This window comes from Camarhynchus parvulus, chromosome 3, assembly GCF_901933205.1.
Source record: "Camarhynchus parvulus chromosome 3, STF_HiC, whole genome shotgun sequence".
NCBI classification, from domain to species: domain Eukaryota; kingdom Metazoa; phylum Chordata; class Aves; order Passeriformes; family Thraupidae; genus Camarhynchus; species Camarhynchus parvulus.
Window position 1 is genome coordinate 51,742,586 of NC_044573.1, and position 15,367 is coordinate 51,757,952.

A 15,367-nucleotide genomic window follows, 5' to 3' on the forward strand; every position below is an offset into this window, starting at 1 on the left:
AGGCACCCTACTCTTTTATAGCACTCTTCTTCCCATCAGTTACAGCTGTGGCCTGTCAAAGCCAGGTCTGTTCCTGATCTTTGTTAATTGGCCCAGCTGCAGCTCCTTAGGGGTAAGATTACTTTCTACACTATCTTTATTTTCTTATATTCTAGCCCCCTACAATAACGTGCAGCCTTACAAATGGTCACTGGTTTGGCTGGTGGTTCATCCAAGGTTTCTGTTGTGCTGGTGCAGAAACACAGGCTGAGATGACTGGAAGCCCACTTGTGTGGGCAGCATCTCTGTAAAGCTGTACCTGTGTGCTGCCTCTGCCTGCAGTGGGGACACAGCCAGAGACGTGCAGGGAAATGCCTCTGTCTTTCCAGGTGTATCTGGCATGGCTGAAAGGCATCAGGGAGGGATCAGCAGTGAGTCCTTTAGCCAGTGATGCAGAGTAGGGGGGTTAGCAGAATAATCTCCTAACATGCTGCAGCTTCTCCTTTGGGATGGTGTACACCTCCAGAGGAGCCAGCCAGCTGAGACCTGTGACAGCCTCAGGCTTGCTTAGGGAGAGGAGAGGAGAGACAAACAGCCCAGAGTAACTTTGGCCATGCTTTTACTCTTTTGCTAGGTTTTTGACCTGGCCTGTTCAGGGCAGATGGAGAGTAAATTGCTGCTAACTGGGGTGGTGGAAACCAGGGCCACAGGCTTCCCTGTGACTCTCCTCACCCAGTTTTATCTCAGCATTGGGATAACACACCTCTTAAGTACTGCAAAAGTGGTTGCTTTTAATTCCTCTTTATCACCACACACGAGAGAGGCCACAGGTGCTTCAGTTTATTTTCACACTTCTAGCCAATATCTGCTGGGGAGATTTACCTCTTGCCTGCAGCTAAAAAGATTCATTGTGAATTTATTACGGTTATATTTCTCCCCCGTAATAAGGCTATGCCAAGAAAAGTCAGTAAAGAAGCATTTCCAGTTTTGCAGTTCTGGTTTTCAGATGTGATGTTTCAAAATATCAATACAGAATTTAATAAGATGAGTACATGCACCTTACTTTTAGGTGAAATTACAAAATCATCCAAAAATATTTGAACTATAAATAGAAATATATACCGTTGTAGTCCAAGGAGATTTATCCCTTTATGTTCAGACACAAGAAGCATTAATTTTCAATTAGCAGCTCAGTTGCTCAAAGTAGTTAGGTTGCTCTTTTATGTACAATACTTCAGTTCTTGTTTTTTGTATCCTCCCGCATGTCATTGTGCCTGGATTTTTTTCCCCCCTGTTTTTGTGGAGGAGTTGCTTTGACCTTTGATATGATGTTTTGTGTATCTGGAAAATGTAACTGTCTGGAAACTTTCAATTTGCTGATTTTTTTCTAAAGTATTAGGGTTGAAGAAAAAAGAATAAGCACCCTGCATTAAACCTATGATCCCTTTCCTTCTGGTTGGAGCCAGCTGTGTCCAGGGTGAAAGAGGAGGTAGCAAGAAGATTTTCAGCCAGATTGCTTTCAAACCTGTATAACAGGATGGCTGAGCATTTGCATGTTCCTTCTTCAGGAAGCTGCAAGTGTGGAAGTTAAGCATTTTATTGAAGAGGAGGAAGAAGTAGTGTAGCTGTTCCAATAAGGACTGCATGTTGCCAAAATGTCAATAATTAATTTACAAACACATGTTTGTGGGCATATTGCAAACATAGGTCAGATCTTTTTTTTTCCCCAGACCTTAAGATAATCCCTGATGTGTTTTGACATAAGAAACAGTTGAGAAGAGAGGTGGTGTGATTGTAGAGGTCTGACTGCAGTGCTCAATGTGCTGTAGAGCACACCCAGCTCAGATGCCAGTGTAGATAGACCAGATGAGCTCTGAACCATGAAGTTCCTGCATGGGAAGTGCAGTTCAGTGATGCTGGGCAGCCCTGACTGGCTGTGTTGCTTTGATATTTTTAGTGTCTCTACAGAGTGTCCTGCAATCATAACTTAGCTTTTCTTCTCTGTAGAATTAACCCCGTGGGAGTGAAAGCTATACTGTGAAGTAATGCTGAAGCTGGAGGTTACAAGTGTGTTATCTGCATTTGGGATGCACTAGCAAGAGACAATTTGTGATAATGAGAGCCTGTACCCTGACAAACCAAGCAACAGTACTTAAGCTGAGGCGGTTATTGTGACCAGGAAAAAGAAAAAGCAGCATTTTTTGCACTTACCCCAGTGATGCAGGAAGCACATGTCAAGCCCTAAAGCTAGCCCTGTTTTATGTCCTGTTTCCTGTGTAATTAGTGGAAAGCCCAGGTCAGGTCTCCTGCTTGCTTGCTGGGGATCATTGTCTTGTAGGACTAGGGCATTCTACCTAAGAGACAGATGGCTAAATAAGCTTTTCAGCCAGTTAATCCCAGGTATACAGCTAAGAAAGTGAGAACTAAAAAAAAATACATCATTGTTTGGAACTGTGGTCAAATTTCTTCTCTGCACACTGCAGAAAAGAACAGTGTGGCTGAGCATCCCTCTGAGCCATGCAGCTCTTTGGAATGTGGAGCCCTGAGCATGCATGCTATGACTTTCAGGGAAGCACAGGCTTCCTTCTTTTCCTTTGAAGTACCTGTGTAGCAGTACCTGTGCTTTTTGCAGAGCTTAGGTAGGGGCTCATCACAGGCAGAACAGATTGTGGTCTTTTGAGCTGAGCTTTCCACTCTTGCCAGGTTTGACTTTCTGCAGGAAGGTAACATTTTGCCTGTGGAAGCAGTGGGAGTTGCAAGGTTCGGACTTGAAACCCTTTCTGGACTTTGGCACTGCTGATCCTAGTGTGATTCCAACAACCCCAGAGGCATTTGTGTGTATTCAGGCCATCATCTCCATCCCTGCTGTGGTTATCCTAGGGGGATTTCCTCTGGCTCTTCCAGGGCAGCAGCCAGCCTCCCTGTGAAGTAGCCACTACCCAGCCTGTTCAGCTGATTGCCCGCAGGAGGTCCAATTAACATTTGGCAACATTGGCAGTTCCATATGGAAACTACCACTCTGCCGCCCACATTTGAACTTCAGCTTTTTCCTTTCATTTCATTAAAACACAATCAAGGCAATTAGCTCATGACAGAGTTTCTCCAAAGTTAAGCTCCAGATGTATGGCAAGGCAAAAGCATGCAGATGCCAATTCATTGTGCTGCCTGGATGTAGATTATATCTCTCCCATTTACCAGTTTATCCACCACGGATTAGCTGCATTTTTTTCCCTTTCAAGTAGGTTAAGAAAAACCAACAGCAAAAAACAAAATAAAACAAAACCACCCACAAAACAAAAGTGTGAGAAAGAAAAAAAAATTCCATCTGGTTCAGGTCAGGAAAAATAATAATTTGAGATACTTATTGAAAATGACATTTATAGTGTCAGAATGACTTCTGATTTTCAATGACTACATCAAACCTTGTATCATGCAGTGTCTTGAAGTTTGCCAGTAAGCTTGAGGAATAAGCAACTTACTTACATTCTATAGTAAGTTGATGACTTACTGCTAATTGGGGATAATAGGCAGCTGCAAAAACATGTTCATTTTACTGGCATAAAAACCATGATTTCCAACTCTGTGCCCTCTGGCAAGGTGGTATGGAAAATCATATTGTTGTCGGAAGAGGTTTTGAGTTCTCAATAAACCAAGAGGACTTTTGCAGCACGTCCCTGCAAGGCAGCAGGGTGCAGTGGGAGGAAGAGAAAAAAAAACTGTACTAGCTAACTGGTAGTTAATAAGCAAAGAAATTGTATCTAAATCTACATGTAAGGTTACGCTGAACTGGGGCCAAGGCACCTTCTGCTGGATTTCTCAATTCATTCATGGTTAGATGAGGCAATACCCTGAGTCACCTGTATTCTGACAGGATGAAAAGGTTTTCCCTACATGCTTTGAGAGTGATGTGGTGATACTACGCAATACTGCAAGAGAACTATTGCTAGTGAAAGTTTTAGGCACCAGTGCTACCTCAGTGCCTTGGTATGGTATCAGTGGGGCACCTGATCCTGTGCCTTTTTCCCTCTTGGTTATGTTGTCCAGCCATAGGAGGAGGACTTTTCCTTCATCTTGCCACTCTTAACCTTGCTGTATGACAGGGATCCAGAGCAGAGTTGCAGTGCAGGTGGGTAAGCCTTGGTTGATGTGGGTGAGAGAAGGGATTGCAGCATGAAAGGTGCAGCACAGTGGGAAGAGAACTTGATGTTCTGGTGGCACCTTCTTGTACTTAACAGCCCTGATGTGAGAAAGATTCCCTTAAATATATACCAGTACTCCAGCAGGATTGGATTAGATCAGTTGTGTAGAAAGGTGCTGGTGAGGGAAGTGCAGGTTAGGTTCTTCTGCTGGCTTTTCATTTTCACTGCCAAGAGAAAATATATACAGAAGCAAAAAATACAGAACACCCAAAGTCGTAAATATAGTCCTCTTTTCTTTTGATCATGAATTTCTTTAAGTCAAAGTTTTTTAAAAATGGTCTTGCTGCATTCTGATCACAGGGTCTGGAGCCAGGAGAAACACACTGCTTATCTCACAATAATTGATATTAGACTTGCTTGAAATCATCTGGTGGGTCATTCTTCTGTTGCATTTTGCTCTTATAAAGTTAATTGTAAGTTCTTATCTGAAAAAAGCGTTAGCATGTGCCAGGGCTGACGTCTTAGTGTTGAAGTGTACCATGCCCTGGGAAAACTGTGATGGTTTCACACACCTGCCTCACACAGCATCTCTGGAGATCATTCACAGCAGTAAAATGTTTCCTCAGCAGCTACAGAGATCAACACTGCTTATTGCAAGGAGCCTTCCTGGGATGAGACATGTTCAGTCATCTCTAAGCATTTGTAGGAAAGTCAGGGTCATCCACAGGCTGATCTAATCTTCTCTGGCTGCCCACAAGCTTGAGGAGAGGCTGTCCTTTTTGTACGTTTCATCCAATTGACAGCCCATGTGGCATGATTCAGCTTTGCAGTGTCCCTGTGAGCCTTGTTGGCCTTTGCAGCAAGATCTCCTCATCGTGGGACATTGACATGTAGGATTCATATCCTCACTTCTTGTCCTCCTTGTGCACCTAGCTGATCCTGCAGCTGGAAAATCTTCACCTAGGGAAAAGGACTGGAATATGGTCATGTAAATTATGCAGGTACTATAGCCAGAAGTCCTAGTGTCAAACTTATTAATAATGTTTATTGAAGACAATGAAGTGACTCGCTGGGTTTTTGAAGAAGGCAGGACTTCAAGATACTATATATACAAATAGTAGAGTAACACAAGTCTGCAAGCTCCTCTAAACCTCAGAGAGCTAAGATGTTTCCTTTCCTCTCAGTGAATACGTATAATGTTTATGATGATTAACAGAAGGTAGATAAGTTTTCTGAGGTGAAAAACACACTGCTTTATTCTTAAGTAGTACATGGCCTGTAAAGCAAATCGTGTGCATCTGAAGCATGAGTTTCCTAATGGAGTATTTCAAACAAGAGGAGTAATAACTTTTGTAAAGATCTTTCTATAAATGCTCTGAAATGTCTTTGCTGAAATTGTGGGGTTTTTTTCTAGATAATTTAATAATTGATAAAATGTGCTAGCTTATGAATATATGTGTATACACATAATATATGCACTTTTGAATATAAATAAGTTCCTTTTTCTAGACATATTACTTTAACTTAGATTATTTCCAAAGTTAGTCTGTGATATCTGGCCATGCTTATTCCTGCTTTTCAATTACATATTTCAAATTAGGGCATTGGTACAAAGTCCATGGATTAGTAAATTCCCAATTTTGAACACTTGTTGAACTCACTAGATAAATCAAATCCTTGCCTTTTATTGTCAGAAGGAATTAATGTTGACATCTGTTTTCAAAAGTTTCAATCTTCCTGAATAGAATAATTTTCCATTATTTTTGTCTATTTGCTCAGTTTGAAGCAGACAGATTTATGTAGCTAAGATGAATATGATTATTTTGGAGTTACCAGTTTTCAGCAGAGGACAGAACGAGAACCAATGTAAATCTGTATTTCTCTGGGAGGAGCTATTGGAGCCCTAATTCTCCTCCATTTCTGCTGCTAGGCACAGGGCAAAAAAATCTAGATGAGGTTTTTGTGAAAGTGATCTCCTGCAGTGGGCTGTACTCCATGACTCAGGAGCATTTGAGATCATCAGTGTTCCAGTGCTTACAAGGCCATGCTGTCTGTCAGCAGGATGCAGGCTCTTCACACCAGTAGCACAGCCTTTCTGAGCCACTGGAGAGAAGAGCATGGCTTTTGTCCTGCTGCCTCAAGGGTGGGTGTCCTCTCACTCCCCCGAGCTGACATCTCCCTGCTTCTGCCAGTGAGATATTGCCTGGCTCCTGCCCCAGGACGGGACTCTACAGCCAACACATCCTGGTCTCTTTTCTTCATGGCTTCACTTCTGAGTATTTGGATTTATTGTTGCTGATTTCACAGAGAAACCATGTGTTTCTGCATCCCATAGCACCATGGGAATCTTGACTGGAAGGGACTCAGGAGGTTACTTGGAGCAGGACTGTTCCTGACAGTAGGTGAGGTCAGCCCCAGAAGGAGCTTTGGAGGTTTGCCTGGCTGAGCCTTCACATCCTCCCAGGATCTGTTCCAGTGCTGCACTACCCAACTCCTGGTGGTGTTTTCCTTACCGCTTACCTGGCTTTTCCTGGCTGCAAACTGTGGCACTCATCCCTTCTTATGTCAGCTGGAATTGCAGAGATAAATTTTGCTCTCTTGTCTTTTTCATAGACTCCAAATAAGTGTAATTCTCCCTTAGATCCACAGTTTCCAGCAGAGGCTTCTGCACTCCATAGGGGACTGCACTCCACAGATAATGCCTGTAAGCCTGGACAGAAGTGCAGTCCCTAAATTCAGGCAAGGCACCTGTGCAGGGCTCCTTGTGCTGCCCTGTGCCTCTCTGCAAAACTGCCCACTGCCTTTGGTGGTGTTGTCAGCTCTCATCTGGCTTCTCAGGGTGTGCTGGGGGGTAGCTGCTTCATCTTAAGGCAGTCTCATTTTAAATCTCTCTAAGGTTCACCTCGTTCTCCAGGGCACACAGGTGAGGAAGTTTATCACTACTTTTCATAGACTTCAGTCAAATTATACAATGAATCTTTCTTGCCACTACTTTATTCCAAAACATTGGAAATAAAGTTTTTTGGACTCTCTTTGCATTACATCAGCTTTCTCACAGAAATTATTTATTTTTTTTAGCATCCTGGATCAATCTAAAGCCTAGGACAAATATAGGACTCATTACATCTCATTTGTCTGAGAAACAGAATAATAAGATTGCACCATGATATTATGTGGCTGTATATGTATCTTTTTAGCAGCTAGGTCACAGGACCAGGATTCAGGAAGCTATTTGGCAAACATAAAATTAAGCACTTAACAATTCTGTGCCTCATGTTTTTCCGCTGTAAAATGGGGACATTGGTATTTCTTTCTTTGAATAGCATTTCTGATTTAATGATCTGTGATTATCATTACTACCGTTCAGAGTGGCATCAACTCTGTTCCGAATTAGTTATAATTAGAATTTTTAGATGAATGAAAGCAATTACAGAGCCTATATGCCACAAACAGTTAAGCCCATGATTAATTTTGTGTCTCTTAAGTAATGGCAGTTACTTCATTGCTCATAGGAGTAAAATTCAGCACATTGGAAGTGTTTGCAGGACTACAAATGGAAGGCTAATTCTTCAATAGAAATAAATAATAGTAGATTCTCAGGGTAGTTTAACTGTATGCTACAGGACATTGTTGGATGAGTCTTAATTGGTTCACGAAACTCAAAGTTTGCGAAGTGTTGGCTTTCATATCATTCAATATGTTTTTGCAGTAAAGAAATCTTTCTATAAGTTTTGGCTCCAGTTCAAAAGCTTATTGTTAAATACACGTTGTTAGTAAGAAGCCTGACTCATGGCAGGCTGTGCTGGGAAGGACTGATTACCAGGGATATCCAACAGACCTGTTCCCATTCCACTGCCGGAACAGTTATCTTTAGAGTTTGTTTAAGAAAGGATTAGTTTTACCCAAAAGAAACAGTTTATGTTTTCACGTTGCAAGGGTTTTGTTTTCTGTGTGAGGATAGCTAGTTATTCAACTTCACCAAGGATTGGGAAAAACTCACCCAAACATAAGTTGGAAGAAATTCTCCTGTAGTGATAGAAAACCACTGGACTGTGCAAATACACCAGATGAGCATCACGAGATGCAAGTTCTGGACAGCTGCAGTTGCAGGGCTGAGAAGCACTGAAGCCCAGGGCTGCCTTCTGGAACAGGAAAAATCCATGTTGATGCACACACAGCCTGTTGCAATACTGGTAGTGGTGGAGTTTAGCTATTGGGTACTATTTTTTTTTTTCCCATTCTTCAGTTATTATTTCTTTTCTCTATACAGTTGATGGTTTGGACAAGGCTTCAGTTGCTAACTCAGATGGACCAGCCCCAGGATCCCAAACTCCCCCCTTCAAGAGGAAGGGCAAACTCTCCAACATTGGCAAAATCTTTAAACCTTGGAAATGGCGGAAGAAGAAGACCAGTGACAAATTCAGAGAAACATCAGCAGGTATGTCTGTGGCCCTTTGGTGGCAAATAGTAGAAAGCACTGTGATGGATTTGCAGGGTGATTGAAAAGCTCTTTGAACTTGTTAGATGGCAAGGATTATTTAGGCACTGTAGTTGACATACAGAAAAATGGTTTGGTCCTTGGCAAGGAAAAACTGAACCTTGTTCAGCTTCTGTCTTGAACCTGTCCCCTAAAATACGCAGCTGATTTGTTTACTATACATGTCCTCAAATATATTGGAAAATCTCTCTGTCCTCCTCGTAGTCAGTGACTTGAATATGAAACAGACCTTGCCTTTGTGGGGTCAGAAGTCTGGGGGAGAAGCAGATGTAGCCATGCCCAGCAGAAGAACGAGGATCAGCTCTGCAGCCCCTGCCTTCAAGAGGCTGCTGTGGCCCTTCACTTCCCCACTGACAAGGTCTGAAATCAAATGCTGTGATTGAATTATATTCTGTCTGAAAAAGAGGGGTATTAAAGGCTGGGATTTAGTTAGCCAAACATAGTTGTTTGGGGCCACCTGAGATGCTCTGGAGTGTCCTGGCTGCTCTCCCAGAAGGATTGATATCATATTTGTCATCCCTGTGCAGACAGCTCTGAAACCCTGGGGCATCTGAAGTGGCTGTAGACATCCATGTTTAGAAAACTGAATACCACCCTGCATATATGTGTGTGTGTCTTTGTGTCACTGCTCCAGCCAAACTTTCTCTACAAAAATCCCAAAATTCTGGTTTGGGATTCAAACACTTGATGTTGTGGTTTCCTAAACTTGAATCTAATTAGAGTCCAGTGAGCTTCTGTGAGCTCTTTAGATTCATTGTCACTGTGCAAGCCCTCTGTCTACTGTCCTCCAAGGCTGTAGGCAATAAAACCAACTCTAGTCTCCTGAAGTGTTTTCAGTAGCTCCCCTGAACTCTTAGAGGTACACTGCTTGACGTTTTAAACCCTTACCAATCCGTGACAGTTACATCAAGGAGCTCTATGGTTTGACAGCAAAACTTCTAAAACAAACTTTTTTCTACACAAAAAGGAAAAACAAGCCAATTTCTCTAGTGTCTTCATCACTCCAGATGCCATCTAAAGTTTTGAACAGATTTCTGAGATCTTCAAATCCTTCTTTCTCTCCTTTTTCTGTTTTGTTTTTTTTTTCATTTTCCCACATACCCTGCAACAAACCCCCCACAATTTCTTCTGTTACTGCAATAAAAAAAAATCCCCTCAGTCTGATATCTCCTTCATTGCTTCCCATTTCCTTCAGCTTTCCCAGTACTTTTATCATATTGCTAAAGCAAAGTTATTTCTAGTTAATGACTCCTGAATGACTAATGCAGCTTCTCCTGGACAGGTATGTGATTTTATATGCAATGAATTCTTCAGAGTAATGACCATTCATAAGCTGTGTATACAGAGATTCCCTAAGCTTTCACAACCTATTAGCATGTGTTAAACTGTTATGCCATTAGATAATAACGCATGTATCATTTTTCAATTATTTTTTAAAAAACTAATATCTGGCAAGTTCATATTAAAGATATAATTTTCTATGTTGTGCTGTCTTTCTTCCGAGGACCTGAATCCAGTCTTGCAAGCATGACACATCAATTCTTATAATACCAAGGCAGAGCATGTGTTAGTATTTCTTTTACAAAAGCAGGAAATTAAGCACAAAGAAATTAAGGTCAACATTTTCAAAAGTGCCTCCTTAGATACTCACTTCTATTTAATTCACTGGTCTTGTTCATGATGCTGTGGTCCCTCAAGACACTGATTTGCTTTTAAACTGTTCATGGATCACTTATGTTTGTGTATGTGCTTCATGTGAGGCTGGAACTTGAATTGAGAAGTAGTTTGAATTGCATTCATCCTGCCTTAGATGGCAATTTCAGGGATGAATAAAAATAGTATTCCCTGTATTTCTTGAAGAAATAGACCCAGGACCAATGCAGACTAAGAAGAGGCATTGACGTGGCAAGCTGCCCCTTGTTGCTTGCTCAGTGACACGGCAGAAGAAACCTGCTTATCTAACTTGAGAAGGAAATGGGAAGACATCCATTCAAAATAAAAATCCTACAGGATATCCTCTTCCTCACACTACTCAATCAGAGGTATATTCATGACCAAGTGGGGGCTGTCTGTGTGCCTGCCTCTTACATGCAGGAAGCCCATTTCCTGGCCTGGGACCTTGGGAGAGAGGACCATGATCCTCGTTTACTGCCAGTTCCCTTAACAGGGCTTCAGTGTGATAAATCCACATGCAGCTGAAGAAAGGGTTTCTTCTAAAACAGAATGTGGGCTATTGGAAGGAACTCTCACTCCTTTCTGTGCGTTTTCAATAGGCTTTTTGAAATAGGTTCTTGCTATGGACTTGCCAGGACATGTTCCATGGAGAACTTTTTGTCTTAGGAGCAACTGGAAGATGTTCGTAAAAAGCAAATACCACAAGCATCAAAAAAGGAGGGATGTTTAGATGTTAGATGTTAATATCTGTGCCAGTGTGGGAATGATGGTTGGAATTTTTCCCTTCAGCAACGTGTTTTCCACGCTCTATCTCAGAAAGTCTGTTCTTTGGGCACTGGCTGTATGCTTTTTGCCTAGAGGGCTTTCAGAATCAAGGAAAAACAAACATAAAATGCCATCATCTCAAGGGTTTCTCTCTGCAGTGTTTTGCTGCGAAGGAAAAGACAGCAGTTTGTGTCTTGGCACAAAGTAGATGCCACTTCAAAGCTTCACTGCAAAAGTATACACAGAGAGGGATCAGAAGGCAATTTTAGCTCTTACTAGGTCAGAGAAAAATTAATAATCGGAATGCTCTCAAGCTTCTCTTAGAAGAACAAAACTAAGTACTGGAGAGTATCCAGAATCTTACAGCACTCTTTGAGTCAAAGAATGGGTTTTAAGACTGCCTGAGGTTTGCAGCTGCTGACCATCACTAAGCAATCTTTTTTGTGGGGATGAGGAAGGGGAGAGAGAGAGAGAGAGAAAGAAGCTACTTTTTGAGGTAAACTGTTCCTGTTATTAGTGTTGTTATTATTTGTATTGGGCAAAACTGCAAATAATTGTGAAGGGAGTAAGATTTACTGGAGTAAATGAGGGCTGCATACAATACAATAAATTTACATCCTTTCTGATGGTTACACCTGAAGTCAGGGCAAGTTCTGCTGCTGACTGTAGCGGGGGAAGGATTTTTACCTGGAATTTTTTTATTCTTCTGGATCGTGAGACTGGAGACTGCCTGCCTGCCTCACCTCAGCCTTCTTCAGTAGGCAAGGACTCACAACCAATTACTCTCACAGCCAGGACTGATCTCTTTGTAAAAAATCTCAATACATACATGTACACAGACAGAGAAATTGTTCTTTACATTTTATCATTGCTTAAAGTTAGAAACAGTATGCTGGTGTTCCTGTTGAATTTTTTTTTTTTGACACCTTTATATATAAATATATATATCTATATATCATATATATGACAGACATGTTGAGATATATATATATATTCACATGGATAGATAAACATGCATTCTTATATACACATATTGCAGAAAAGATTTGTGCTGATAGCATCAGCTGGTCACTCAGCCTAATTGCACAGAGATTTAAGAATCTCAAACCAGTCTGCTGAGCTAATTACTTTTGACTACTGTTATGTTTCAGTAAGCTCTCCTAAAATGATAGAGTTACAAAGTCAAGTGTTCAGAAGTCAGGAAATGTTTGAATGATGGTGCTGGGTGACAGGATGGTACAAAATACTTTTGTATTTTAAATTACACAGTAAATGTGAAATATATTGTATAATCTGCAGTAAACTATGAATTATTATGATGAGTCCAGGCTAACTAAATAATGCCCAGTATAAGTTCCTAAGTTGACAGGCTACTCATTCCTCTTATACAAGGGGACATATTTTTGCCTCTTTGATTCAAATTAAGATTCTGCCTTTTTCTTTTTATTAATTGAAATATGGTACTAGTAGTGAACACTAGCTTAATTTTTTAATGTTTTTTCCATGGGGCCAATAATGTTTAAAATAAATTAGCTTTTCAAGCTGAATTAATTGAGCTTAATCAGTTTAAATAAAACCACCAATCATGGCTAGCATTTTAGAATATGGAGGACTGGGACTTAAGCTTCTTATCTGTTCACAAAATTTCTAATATGTGAAACGGAGATAGTTACGTCTCAGGGTTGTTATGAAACCTGTGTAATTTGTGAAATGCTTTGAGGTTTTTTAGTTGAAGTGTAAGAGGTTCATGCCTTTTAATGACAATTTTCATTTCCCATGATAATTAATTCAATACAGTTGTTAATTCAGTGTTGTAGAACTGAAAAAAAAATATAATCCTGAAAACTAGAGAGACATTGATGGGGGAAGGTCTGATCCAATGTTCTTAACTTGATGGAAAAAGCATTTTTGTTTTCAGGTGGCATTGAATTGTCCCACAGATATGTAAGAGATGACCTCATTTCACTGTCCCCAAGAAGAGATGTAAAAAGAAAGCAGAGAGAAAAAAAAGAGTGGGAATTAAATGATATTTGTAATGCTGAAATAATAATAAATAATATTTAGGGTGCTGGCAACAAAACAAGTATAAAGTGCATGTGTATGGTGCTCATCCTTTAGGGCCGTGTCAAAGGAGGTTTCACTCTGCTTGTGAGTGCACCTGCTCTCTAGAAAGACCAAGACACTCCATCCATGCCTGCCCACGTAGTCCTCAGTCTCCATGACCACCCATCTCTCTTAAAACAGTCTTTGTGGGACTGCTCCCCTACATGAAAAACTCTTTGCAAGCCTAAGGTGTGTTCCTGTGCCGATGTGTGTGACAAGGCACATGCTTCCAAAAATATGGGGGAGAAACTGGAAGAGCTTGTGAGTAGTTTATGTGTGGGACCCAAGGCAGCCTAACTTGATCAGAGTTCAGGCTACCACACTCTCCCCGAGGAGGCTGGCTGTACTGAGAGTCTGCAGCCACACTCATGGGCTCCTTTATGCTGTCACATATGACTTGAATGCTGCAGAGGTCTGACCTTTAATGGACAGATCCCTCAAAGTACCTGGGTATATAGACACAGACTTAATGCCAGCTTACATTCTTGAGCCAGTAATGCTTGCATTTGTGAGCTCTTAATCTCACAGGCATGAGTAGCTGGAACTGGAGTGGTTAATATTTACTCCCTCCAGCTCTTTTGCCAGGAGTCGGTGCTGTTTCAATGGGGAAATGCATCCTGTGTGGAGGAGTTGCTGAATCCCTGAACTTTGCAGTGTGAGAAATAAACCTGATGCTGTAACTTTGGGGAGCACAGAATCTGAGGGATTTCTTGCAAGAGTGTGTAACAATAGAACAAGTAGAAATGGCTTTAAACGGGAAGAGGGTGGGTTTAGATTAGATGTTAGGAAGAAATTCTTTACTTTGAGGGTGCTAAGGCGCTGAACAGGTGGCCCAGAGTTGTTCTGGATGTCCCATTGCTATAGGCATTCAAGACTGGGTTGGATGGGTCCTTAAGCAGCCTGGCTTAGTGGAAGGTGTCCCTGCCCATGGCAGAGGGGTTGGAATGAGACGGTTTAAGTTCCCTTCCGGCTGAAACCCAAATTCTATCATTCTGTTCAACCATCCCCTTCACTGATGGAGAAGGGGAGTGGGAAGCTATAAGCAGTGGTGCCTTCAGGCACCTGAGGTCAGCCAGTCTGGTTGTATCAGCAGCGGAGCACCTGCTGCTGGGAAAGGTGTTTTGCTGGGCACAAAGGGCAGCTTTCTCCAAAGAGTCAAACTGCCTTTCTCCTGCCTTCCCAGGAGCCTGTCACTCCTTTTTATGGCTGAGTCACTGCAGCTGGGCTGGCACAAGTGAGATTAAACACTGCACGAGGTATTATCACTCTGCATACAGCAATTAGACTGACCCTAGAGAGTGTTTGAATTGGTTAATGAGACAAATAGCCCTATCCCATAGCATTAATAGGATGAAGTCCAGCACAGCTGGACTTCACCACATGCCCTCAGCTTGAGGTCCAAACATCACATGGATTTTGACGTCTGTATGTAAAAAGAATGAGGATGGGAGACTGTGAGACTACCTTTTCCTAACAGGGCATTCAGGACTTTACAAGTGATGCTCACATTTTGTGAACATTATGCACCGTGGTCCTGTGGATCATTACAATAATCTCCCAGATCACTGCATCATTTTGGGGATGGGATGCAATGTGGAGCTATTCTATTCAAACATTTGTAAATGCTCTTCCCTATAAAACTATTCAGCATTTTTCCCATGGGAAATAAACATAATAATTAGAATGCTTTGTGCCACAGTCTTGGGGTTTTTGTTTATGAGGTTGTTTGGGTTTTTTTGACCTAAAAGCAGGATGCTGTATTTTTTTTCCATGAAAGTCAACCAGCATCTATCGATGAGGATGTTACTTCCTTTTAGAACACAACTTTCTGGCTTCTGTTAAAGGTTGTTTCTGTTTACATCTCTTTTTTTCCCTTTAAACAGCTTGCATGTCACAAGGGCTACTCTGTGAGTTGCTTTCTCTGAGCAGGATTTGTGTGTCATTACTCAAAACCTGTACAAAGCAGGTGAAGATATCTCCAGCTGAGCTACTCAGCTAGTCAGTGGGAAAAATGCACTTTTACACGTTAAATCCCTATGCTAGGATGAGTTCAATTTCACCCTGAAAGCGCCTTTTTCCACTAACCATAAAAGAAGCCTCTTGCTGAGCTGAAGATATTGGATTGTATGAGTCCCCACTTCCTGTGCCTGAAATTGCTGGGCAATATTTTCAGACTGTCCAAGAAAACCCAGACCACTTCTTCTGCACA

At 41.5% G+C, this 15,367-nt stretch overlaps 1 protein-coding gene across 3 annotated transcripts in view; it reads left to right on the forward strand.

Annotated features, from left to right (window-relative positions):
• Positions 1-15,367, forward strand: part of PHACTR2 (phosphatase and actin regulator 2) — a 103,087-nt gene that overhangs the window by 49,006 nt on the left and 38,714 nt on the right. For all 3 annotated transcript variants that reach the window (XM_030944852.1, XM_030944851.1, XM_030944853.1), the window contains exon 2: positions 8,389-8,556. In XM_030944852.1, coding sequence (XP_030800712.1) covers positions 8,389-8,556 — 168 coding nt within the window. The remainder of the gene's footprint in view (positions 1-8,388; positions 8,557-15,367) is intronic.